Genomic DNA, 11,616 nt, shown 5'->3' on the forward strand with positions numbered 1-11,616 from the left:
CCTCTTCCAAGAATAATTGACCATGTTCCAACATTATTTGACCATGGTCTAACAAATAAATTTGCCATGTTCCAAATATAAAATTTTCATTATAGTGAACAAAATAGGTATACTGTAACACCCACGATGCGGTTATATCTCCCACGTGTCGGAGCACGACTTAGAGGCATAACCGCATAGTAGGCATGTCGCAAGAGAGGTAATCTTTACACATCTCATGTACTGAATAAGAGGGATAAAGAGTTGGCTTACAATCGCCACTTCACGCAATACATAAATATAGCATTACATCATCCAGAATACAATCAAGGTCCGACTACGGAACCAAATAAAGAAAGACAACCCCTAATGCTAGATCCCCGATCGCCCCGACTGGGCTCCACTACTGATCAACTGGAAACAAAACAACACAACGAACACGATCTTCATCAAGCTCCCGCTTGAGCTCGGCTGCGTCATCTGCACTGGTATCAACGGCACCTGCAACTGGTTTAGGAAGTAATCTGTGAGCCACGGGGACACAGCAATCTCACACCCGCGAGATCAAGACTATTTAAGCTTATGGGTAGGATAGGGTAATGAGGTGGAGCTGCAGCAAGCACTAGCATATACGGTGGCTAACTTACGCAAATGAGAGCGAGAAGAGAAGCAAAGCACGGTCGTGAACTAGAAGTGATCAAGAAGTGATCCTGAAACTACTTATGTTCAAGCATAACACAAGAATCGTGTTCACTTTCCGGACTCCGCCGGAAAGAGACCATCACGGCTACACACGCGGTTGATGCATTTTAAGTGTCAAGTTCTCTACAACTAGACATTAACAAATTACCATCTGCCCATAACTGCGGGCGCGGCTTCCAAAAGTTCAAAACCCTGCAGGGGTGTCCCAACTTAGCCCATCACAAGCTCTCACGGTCAACAAAAGATATTCCTTCTCCCAGGAAGACCCGATCAGACTCGGAATCCCGGTTACAAGACATTTCGACAATGGTAAAACAAGACCAGCAAAGCCACCCGATGTGCCGACAATCCCGATAGGAGTCGCACGTATCTCGTTCTCAGGGCAACACCGGATGAGACTAGCTACGAGTAAAACCAAACCTCAAGTTCCCTCGAGGTGGCCCCGCAGGCAGCTCGGTTCGGACCAACACTTAGACAAGCACTGGCCCGGGGGCTTAAAATAAATATGACCCTCGGGCTAGCCGACCCGAGGGAAGGGGTAGGTGGTGGTGAGGCAAATGGTAAAACCAAGGTTGGGCCTTGCTGGAGAAGTTTTATTCAAAGCGAACTGTCAAGGGGTTCCCATAACACCCAACCGTGTAAGGAACGCAAAATCAAGGAACATAACACCGGTATGACGGAAACTAGGGCGGCAAAAGTGGAACAAAACACCAGGCATAAGGCCAAGCCTTCCACCCTTTACCAAGTATATAGATGCATTAATTAAATAAGAGATATTGTGATATCCCAACAATAACCATGTTCCAACATGGAACAAACTTCAGCTTCACCTGCAACTAGCAACGCTATAAGAGGGGCTGAGCAAAGCGGTAACATAGCCAAACAACGGTTTGCTAGGAAAGGAGTGTTAGAGGCTTGACATGGCAATATGGGAGGCATGATATAGCAAGTGGTAGGTATCGCGGCATAGCAATAGAGCGAGCAACTAGCAAGCAAAGATAGAAGTGATTTCGAGGGTATGGTCATCTTGCCTGAGATCCCGCAAGGAAGAAGAACGAGTCCATGAAGAAGAAAAATGGACGAAGTCGAACGAATCCTCACAAACGCGACGTTATCGGAACCAACCCGAAGAAGCAACACCGGAAAGAAGCAAACAACATAGTAAACAACCATCACATAACATGGCATGATACACAACCAAGTATGATGCATGTCCGGTTTAATGAGGCATGGCATGGCAAAGTGCAACAATCAATACTACAAATTAAGTGGAGCTCAATATGCAACGAGTTGCATATTGACGAAACACCACAAGACTTGTTTAGTTCTCTCTCGTTTATATACCCAACAAGATTAAAGGTTATTAAACATGGCAAGAGGTGAAGCATATGAAAACTACCTATCTAGGCAAGTTTAAATGAGGCCGGAATAACAAACAACAAATCCGGAAACTCCTCATGTGCATATATTAGGTTTGGTCCTGTTCTGCCCTAAACCATATTTTAGAGTTGTTAAGCATATAAAGAGATGCTACCATGTTAAACTAGGCATTTTTCTACCCCAAATACATATAAAGTTTGTTAGGTTTGGAGCTACGGTTATTTAGTTATGAATTTAATCATTTTAGCATGTTATTTAAGCAAATTAAAGCAAACATCATTTTAAGCATTACAAACATGGATGAAAGTGGCATATTATGAAACTAGGCAAAATTCTAAGCAAGTTACATATATAAAACATTTTAATATGATGCACGGTTGATGAGTTTTTATATGCATGAAGTGCAAGGGTTTTTCTGCAAATCTGTAAAACTCTGGTTAAATAGCAAATTCGTAGAACCAAAAAAACATCCACTGGGCCGAAACTGGGCAGCCCGACAGTGCATGGCCCGACAGCAGGAATAAAAAAAGAAGGCGCTCAGGGGGGGTGTCCTCACCCAGTGGGCTTCGGCCTAGGTTGGTTACGGGCTGGGTAGTAGGGGGCGCTGGAGCGGCCGGTCGAGGCGTTGTGTGAGTCAACGAGGCAGCGACGCGCTCAAGACGAAGCAGAGGCTTGGTGTTGACCTCGGCGCGGCCATGCGCGAGCGGAACAGGAAGCAGGGCGAGGCGACCTGGCCGTGGTCTTCATCAGCGGCGGCGGAGAGGCGCAAAGGCTCGATGCGGGATGGCGGCGCAAGGACTGCGGGGCTCCGGCGGAAGAGGCGCAGGGGCTTGCGGCTCGGCGCTCCGGCGCGAAGACGGACTGGGCGCTCCTCCCGGTGGTCCTTGACGGTGGCGACAGGGCGCTAGTGCTCCGGCAGCTTGGTCGCCGGGAGAGCGACGGACGAGGGCGAGAACGCAGGGGCCTCGCCGGATCTTGCGGAGATGGCGACGAACGGAGCAAGGCGACGGAGGAGCTGCAAGGACAAGGCAGGGAATCAAATTCAGAGAAGTAGCAGCGAGGGAGGAAGGAGAGGACGGTCATGGCGTTGGGGCGGAGCTCCTGTGCGTGACAGAGAAAGAGAGAAGGAAAAATTGAGAGAGAGACAAAGAAGAACTAGAAGGAGGGAGAGAGCACGGGAAGGAGAGGGGCAACAAGGACGACCTGCGGGTTCGGGCAAGGAACAGAGCAGCTCCGGCGGTGGCGCTCGCCGGCACGGGATCCTGGTGGCTTCGGTGGTGCGGGGAAGCACGGGAGGATGCAGGGGTGCCTGGCGCTGCGGGATCGGGGCTCCCTTGCTCGAGCTCCTGGGCGCGTGCTCGCGCACGAGAGCGAGAGGAGGCTGGGCCTCGGGTGACTGAATCGGGGCAGGGGCGCGGCTACGCAGGGAGGCCGCCAGTTGGCTTGATGATGAAATTGAGGGGTGGAGCTGGATGGATCGGGAGGAGCTGGGGAGTGGAAACGAGGAGGGGATGGATCCCGAGATAGATCGAGACCGGGTGGCGGCGGCGGGATTGGACTGATGGGACAAACCTCCTAATTTTTAGGGTTGGACCTCAAGTATATATAGCAGGTGGATTTGGGGTGCATTTGGGCCCTCCGATTCAAATCAGACGGTCGAGAAAATTAGAGTGGGCGAGTCCAACAAATAAACAAAGACGTTTTGGGGATGTTGGGTGACGATCCGGACTCAACGGACACGAGTGCCCGGTCGGGTTCGGGGAGGTTTTCGGACGCGCGAGGGGTTCTGAGAACTGAGCAGAGAGGGGTTTTCGAACAGTGCGATCGCATCGAACGACTCCGGACGCGGAGAGGGGTAGGTTGGAGCTTGTGTGCTGTGCAGAAGGCCTCAGGCTGAGAGGAGAGAAGAGTGAGAGAGAGAGAGGCCCGGCGTCTGTTTCCGAAGACCGAAAACGCCCGACGATTGACCGGCTATATTGCCGCTATAGTTATCCGTTGGGGCGTCAGACGGACTCCGAATGCGATGAAACTTGACAGGCGGCCTATCTACACTATAATAAGATCGCACGCCAACTCTCATCCCATTCCGAGAACATATTCCGGCCACCTATAAATAATATTTCAAACGTGCCGCGGGCGCGTGCAAATGTGTCTGGGCTCGGAACAGACAACGGACGGAACTGGGAGACCCAGACTAATGCAAGTTTCGAAAACATGATGATGCAATGCGGATGACGACATGACAAGATGCAACACGCAAGCAAAAGACAAGGCAACAACAGCGAATAACTGAAAGACACCTGGCGCAACAGTCTCGGGGTGTCACATATACCATGGATTGTTAAGTAAATATGCCATGGTCCAATTTTTTTTTGCCATGCTCCGTGAAGTAAATTTTCCATGATCCATAAAGTAAATTTGCCATGGTCCAAAGAAAGAATTTTCCATGGTCCAAAAAAGTAATTTGCCATGGTCTAAAAAATCATGGCAAATGTGGATAGAGAAGTACATGTGTAGGGGCAACTATAATTGTCATGGAAATTGAACTGCTTATTATCAATGCAAATGTTGCATTGGCTAAGTTTGGAAAAAAACATGTATTGGCAAAAAAGGGCTAAATTGGCATGTGATCATTAAAAAAGATTTTACATATTTGTGTGGCAAAATTTAGAAAAATGAATTTTGTAAAACAATAATATATCATGGAAAATTAATTCTGTATATCATGGCAAATATGTGGATAAAAGTACTTGTATCATGTCAACTATACATATCATTGCAAATTTACTACCTATTATCATGGAAGAAGTTGTTTGCATGGCTAAGTTTGATAAAAAAAGCCACGGTATTTGCAAAAGAGCTAAATTGGCATGGAAAATTTAGGAAAATGATTTTTTAAACAAATAAATATCAAGGAAAAATTTGTTGTGTAGATAATGGAAAATAAGGAGAAAAAGTACTTGTATCAGGGCAACTACACATATAATGGCAACAAAATAATACCCAATATCATGGCAAACTATTTTTTTGTAAATCTATTTTGGAGAAAAAACACTGTCGGTAAATGTCGCAGGCGCAGGATTCTTCTTGGTGGCTGGTGGTGATCTCCCTCGGTTCTATGCCGGGAACTAAGGAGGATGTGTGCAGGGAGCTCTGTGCTCCTGGAGCTTGTTCCTGGTGAGGTCGCCGGGGTCGGCGTCGATGCGCGGCAGAGGCGGTGCTCGTCGGGCCTCATCTCTTGCCGGAGCCATTTAATGAACATAAATTTGCCAATTTATTCTAAAACCATGGCAACTAATAAAACCATGTGCGAATAACATTTTTTTTCTTTCTAAAACCAGCCCTGCTAACAAAAAAATTGGTATCTAATTGTGAAGAACATGGCAAATCGCTAAAATTTGCAATGTTTTGGAAACAAAAAAAGTTTTGAATATAGTCATTAGAGTCATTATCAAAAAAAAATTGATGTGTTCTTATGTATAAAAGATACACACACATCTTTTTTGTCAAACCGTAGTCCTCCAGGGAGGACTAGTACATTTTATTAACATCCCAAACTGTGTACAGATAACAACCTCCCCTTAGGAAGGTTGACGGCTTCAAAAGCCTTCAAAAGCCATCCTTCTTGAAGGGTGTCGGGTGACCCTCTTCCCCCTCTACCCTCCGTGTACCGGAAGAAATCTTAGGATTCGTCTGGGCAGCAGCGTCGTCATCGTCGCATTCCTTTTTGAAGGTGGTGCTTGGTACACGGCAACTCGGTGGCTTTGGAGTGTGGTGGTTATCTTCGGTGGGCACATCGGTCGCGGTGTGCCGTAGCTTTCGTTGATCCGGCGTTGTTGGCATTTCTTCTTTTATTTTCTCTTGTTATTTCTTTTGGGCGTGCTTGTGCTGTTTGCCCCAGCGTTGATCGGAATGTTGTATCGGGTGGTTGCTATATCAATATAGCGGGGCGTAAGCCTATTTCGGTAAAGCCTTTTTAGAGTTACATCTTGATCCTTTGGTACAAAGATAAACAAAACTAGTAGCTGCTCTATTTTTTGAAAGCCCTTTTAGCAAGAGAATGAGCCACTAGACTAAGAGTTCTACGGATATGGATAACTTTAGAGCTTAAGAATCAGAAGAAGCAAGAAAGAAATCTGCAAGAGTGGGTCTGATGCTCCAATGCCAGGATCAGAAATAATGTTCTTGACCTCAACCGCAATTGCTAGTGTTTTGCAATCTGTAAGGAATTTGATATCTCTCCATCCAAGTTCTTTAGCTATTAAGGCCCCCAATAAAAGTCCTAAAGCTTCGGCCTACAAAATAGAATTTGTATCCAAAGAGATTTCCTAGATAAAGAGAGAATGATGAGAGGACTCCTATTCTTTTAAGAAAACTCCAATTGTTGCCATATTCCGTGCCATGGAAGGATTAAAGGACACATCAACAAAAGCTTTAGGATGCGCGATCTGAAAGTGATTAGAGGGGTGATCCGATTTATTAGATGAATGTAAAGTCAGTTCATTCGATGCTCTATCCAGAGGGTCATCTACTCCTGCATTAAGCAAAGCCTTCGTAGCATAAAGCACCTGCAAAGGGGACCATTCTTTCTTTTCGAAGATGAAATCATTTTGAGCTTTCCAGATGTTGCACAGAAGAGAATGATGGAGTGGAGTGGAGAAGGGGCACCCGTGCTTTCTAGTGCTCGGGTCGATGGCATCCATGGAGGGGGCGAGCTTTGTGGTCCAAGTTGAGGAGGTGGTCCATGATGGACAGAGGCGGAAGGAGTGCGAGGACTCCGGACGATGGTCTCCAAAAATTGAGCCTTCAGGGGTCGCTAGCAGAGGGGAACGATGCGGCGGGCGGAGGGGAAGGAAACGAGGCGGCGGCGTGGGGCGCCGGGGGGGGGGGGGGAGCGGCGTGAGGCGGTGGGAGGGGGAGCAAGGCGGCGGGGGCGGGGGCGGGCGCGACCAAATCGGCCGGCATCGGAGAAGAGTGAGGAAGGAGAGAGAGGACCGCGGGTTTGGTCGGGGAAATGACGAGGGCTAAATTGCAAAAACGCCGCCGCGACATGAATTTCGGGACGGAGGGAGTACTTCAGCTACAAACGAAAATTATACAACAAGCGCCTAGGCCCCAAGCTAACACGCCACAACACAGTTGAACGAAGCTGCAATGACCATTTCCTCGTGGGCTCATCCCCTAAAAAAGATTTCCTCGTTGGCTCGTACTCCTACAAGGGTGAGTAAAATTCCAGGGTGGTCCATGGACCACCCTGGCCACCCTCTGGCTACGTCAATGGTGTCAGTCCAATATGGCTACTGTTGTTAATATGTCGATTTTTTTCTTCAGAAGATTGCTGTTGTTTGGTTGTGTGCATCTTAGTTATGCAGAGGTCGGGTGTTGCTCAGCATGTTTTATATTCACTTGGTGCTACATTTGAGTTAACTAGATGATACGAGGCACCTTGTTGCGGGAATTGGTTGATTAAATTTTGGTTTGATAACATCAAGACCAAAATTAAAAATACATATGACTTATTATATTTGATTATGTATTGTTGTAACACTATGTATTGAATATAAATAGAATAATTAAATGAACACTTGCAAAAAAAAGAATAATTAAATGAAAAACAATTTTCCATGCATGATTGAATGTTGCGGTGGGTCTTTCACATACATGATTGCATGTTGAGGTGGGTCACCCTATTCATAGTTGTATGGTGAAATGACATGCTTGCATGTTGAGATAGAAAAAATTAGTGAAGATGAATCTCTTAAGAATACTAGATACTAGATAATACTGCAAGCGTTGTGGCGGGAATATGTTGTAGTAATATAAGAGTATTTCAATAAGATTAGCTTGTACGCAAACATTTGGATTAATAATATATGAAAAAACTAAAATACCTATTATATATTGTATCGAACTATCGTATAGTTGAAAAATATAAAATCTATGCATGTTTGGTGGACCTTTGATGACGTGACATGTGTGGATGGCTTATGTGTGTATGTTGAAATAAATAAGATTAGTGAGGATCAAACTAATAATGAAAAATAATTCTCATGCATGTTGAGGTGGGCCTGTGATAATGTGGCATTTGTGCTAGTGTTAAGATAATAGAAGTAGTTGAGATGAACTATTTAGGTATATATAGGATAAGATAAATGCGCCCTTTTTTGAAAGAAAATAAACTAAAAACACGCATGCTAAAGTGGAAACAAAGTGTAAGTTCTCCAACCTGAATCATACTACTAACAAGCATGTTAAATTGTAAGTGTTCAAGTTCAGACCCACAGCAACATGCCAACAAGGACTTGGCTGCCTTCCTGCCTAGGCACCATTTCCTCTCGTCCTGCACACCTACTAACCAGCACCATTTCCTCTCGTATAGTCGTACTACAAAGGGCCGTTGGGAGTCTCTTGGCTAAAGTACCTTCCTGACACCCTCTCCTCCAACACCAGCAGCACTTGTTCTGATCGAATAGCCGTTGGAGTCTTGTACTGACTGGCCGATGTGCCTCTGGACAGAAACAAGTCCATGAGAGCATCAAATGCGCCACGCTCAAGTACCCTTATCTCGAGTGCTGTGATCGACCCTCGGCGCCTGCTTTTGCGGTACATCTGATCAAAGCAATTCTCCACGGCCAAACAGCAATTCTCCATGACAGCTCGATCGATGTCAGTCGCGACATGGTTACCCTCTGCAGTGGCTAGCTCCCAGAACAGGACGTAGTGGCCAGGCAAGGTGGATATGTCTGCATATGCAGTGCTGCCACCAAGCATGTAACCAAGAGGCCTAAGATGCAGCTCGTATGCTTGTGAAATGGCCTTCAGGAGATCCTCCTCGCTTATACTCTCGAAGTCTATTTTTAAGACGACACCACACCTTCCAGTGAAGCGGAACAGTGGCGTTGCGTTGTAGAATCCGCTCACAGTAAGAAGGTCACCCACTCGGTATCTGTAAAGACCTGGCATGCAAAAAACTGTTAAGTCAAAATCATAGTGTTTCTTACACAAGTTAGACTACAACTTTCTCAGCGGTTGTTGTATTGTTGATTTTATAACACCACAAAGCTTTCAAGCTAAGTAAGCAAAACAAATCAGGCTTACACAGGCAAGATTAATTGCCTTACTGCAGTGAAGTGCTAGTTCAATTCAGTTTCTTCGTAATTGGCAGGGCAGATAACTACATTGATCATGTATTTGGAGTAACGCCAAGAAAGAATAAATCATGATGTAGTCCTAGCACAGCTACAACAGCTTTGAAAGAATGCAAGAAATCAGATTGGAGATAATAATGAGTAGCTCACCTGCAAAGGTGGTGACAATCAGCTCGTAGCGCCGACCAATTTTGACATCCACAAGATCCACAAGCTTTAACTCGCCCAAATTGTCATACAAACCAGTACCCGCTTGCACCTTTTCATCGTCACCATGCGTAACCTCTGCAAACTCGAAGTAGGCAATGTTTGGAAGCAATGCGTACGACACAGCAGAAGGTATATCAAGAGGGTTCAGATTGATCCCCGCGGCGCACTCTGTGCACACATACATAGGCGACACCAATGGCAGCCCAGCACCATAACTCTCAAGAACCGGAATGTACTGCGACATCGAGCCGGTGACAATGGCTAGGATGTACCGAGCTCCTGGCCAGAGCCTCCTGACTATCCCATCCCAGGGCTTCCTGGCACACTCGGATGCAATCTCGTCGGCCAGTGCCGGGTCAGGTCCTCGCAGGTGACGCGCAGCGACGGCATCACGCAGAGGAGCATGTGTTATCCAGTCGCTGAGACGCCCAGTGCGGATGTTGGAGCACATCTCCTCCCAGTTGTCTTCCAGGAACTGGATGCCTCTGATGAAAGCGTTAGCAAAGGTGCCGCCGACATGGTCGACGACTCCACGGTCAAGCAGGCCGCAGAGCAGCTGGCAGTACATGCTCTGCCTGCCATCTGGGCAGAGGACCGCCTCGATGGGGCTGGTGCACCGGCCAAACCCGCCAATGTCGTGCTCCCGGAACTGGCTGCTGTGGTAGTAGGCACTGCTGGATGCCATGATAGGCAGGCCGGATGAGGTCAGGCTTCCAGGGAAGATGAACATGAGGTACATCCCCTTGCCGCGTCTGTCCCCCTGATCAGGATGAAGATGCCTGGAACCATGCAATGCATGCACACCGTTTGTTAGACTGCACAACACATCTTCCTCAAGCGGTCCAATGCATGTTGACAAAATATTATGCGGCCAAATAAATTCGAACAAGCGACCCAATGCTTACATCTTCCTCAAGAGTGCCTGGACGCCATTGTAGAACAGCCGCTGGTCGAGCTTCTCCGCGGTGGATGGAAAGAGCTTCAGCTGCCCGCCGGATGTGCCCGAGCTGCATTAGACGTGGCAAATGCCAATGCCGCCACGGCCATGAGAAACGTATGTACAACACGACCTTCTCACACGACCGAGTACCGGGGCACCGCGGGGTTTACCTTGTGAGGAGGTGGGTGATGGGCTCGGAGCAGAGGATGCTGGACGGCTCGCCGGAGGCGACGCGGCGCACGTACGGCTCGATGTCCTCATACGCGGAGACGGGCACGCGCTCCTTGAAGGCGTCGCGGAGGTCGGCGGCCGAGGCGCCTGGTGATGCGCGATCCAGGAAGCGGCCGAGGTACTCGGTGTGGGAGTTCCGCCTGAGTATCTCCGCGAGGACGTCCCTCAGCAACGCCGCGGCGTCGGCGGTGAGGCGGTCGATGAGGCCGCGGCCGGCGCCCACGTCCGCTGGATCGAATTCCGGCAGCAACGCCATCATCACCGGCCGGGAAGCACCGGGACCAGAACGCGCACCTTTTGTTTTCTGGTGATTAGCACCTATCCGAGCTAGCTAGCTATCCGATTTATACTTACATTGCTACTATTAGCTATGGCATGCAAGCCATGCTATCATCCTCTGCCCGCCGCAGGGAGCAACCGCCGGTTCGGCCCGCGCCTCCCCTGCTCGGCGCCGCACCAGATCCGGAGGTCCCCGCGCCGACAACTTCGATTGCGGCCAACCACGACCTCCGGCGAGTCGCTGGAGCCTCGCAGCGGCACGCCGCCGCGCCAGGAACCGCCGCCACACCACCCCAGCTCCGCTCGAGCGCCGACCGCGTGGGTCGCGCGCCCTAGTGGGCACCAGCCGCGTGGCCCAGCTCCGTAAGCCTCCAACCGACGTGGGTCAGTCCAACCGCGGCCTGCTAGCCCAGGCCAGCACTTCGGCCAGCCTCGCAGGTGGCCTGCCTCATCACCGACTGGGCTAAGCCCCAATGTGAGCACTCAAAAAAAAAAGTGCTCCTAATCGGCAAAATCACTGGTTAAGCGTTATCCCTTGCAAAGATCACTCCCACCTTCTCAGATGCTGACATGTGTCTTTTTTCGTAGATTCATTTATTCAAAACATTTTATATCTTAAACCATGCGTCTAAATTCTAAACCGTTTTCAATATTGGATTTCCCGCGTCGGGATTTTCGAAACCACATACGATGCCAATAGGTTTCAACAATTTTTTTTCAAAAAAAACTGAAAGGAAAAAAACCAGA

General features: G+C 48.2%; 1 protein-coding gene and 1 long non-coding RNA gene across 2 annotated transcripts; both read right to left on the reverse strand.

Moving 5' to 3' along the window:
• Positions 1–205: 205 nt before the first annotated feature.
• Positions 206–3,654, reverse strand: LOC147975088 (uncharacterized). The gene is made up of 3 exons (XR_015600508.1): positions 3,265–3,654; positions 1,713–3,076; positions 206–486 (listed from the first exon to the last, which is right to left on the reverse strand). It is a non-coding gene; the product is annotated as an uncharacterized LOC147975088 (long non-coding RNA).
• A 4,620-nt stretch (positions 3,655–8,274) lies between these two features.
• On the reverse strand, positions 8,275–11,225 carry LOC125551120 (putative indole-3-acetic acid-amido synthetase GH3.7). Its single transcript, XM_048714276.2, has 4 exons — positions 10,530–11,225; positions 10,325–10,426; positions 9,360–10,198; positions 8,275–9,017 (listed from the first exon to the last, which is right to left on the reverse strand). The coding sequence occupies exons 1-4, from the start codon at positions 10,847–10,849 to the stop codon at positions 8,446–8,448; spliced, it is 1,833 nt and encodes a 610-aa protein (XP_048570233.2). The 5' UTR covers positions 10,850–11,225; the 3' UTR covers positions 8,275–8,445.
• Between the last annotated feature and the right edge of the window lie 391 nt (positions 11,226–11,616).

This window comes from Triticum urartu, chromosome 4A (assembly GCF_056163025.1).
Source record: "Triticum urartu cultivar PI428250 chromosome 4A, HENAU_Tu73, whole genome shotgun sequence".
Lineage (NCBI taxonomy): Eukaryota > Viridiplantae > Streptophyta > Magnoliopsida > Poales > Poaceae > Triticum > Triticum urartu.

Excerpts from the sequence above, each read along its gene's own strand:
- LOC125551120 (XM_048714276.2), bottom strand. The coding sequence starts at position 10,849 with ATGATGGCGTTGCTGCCGGAATTCGATCCAGCGGACGTGGGCGCCGGC. Across the intron at positions 10,427-10,529 it reads ATCACCCACCTCCTCACAAG|CTCGGGCACATCCGGCGGGC; the intron begins GTAAACCCCGCG and ends CGTCTAATGCAG. Across the intron at positions 9,018-9,359 it reads GATTGTCACCACCTTTGCAG|GTCTTTACAGATACCGAGTG; the intron begins GTGAGCTACTCA and ends TTTGCATGCCAG.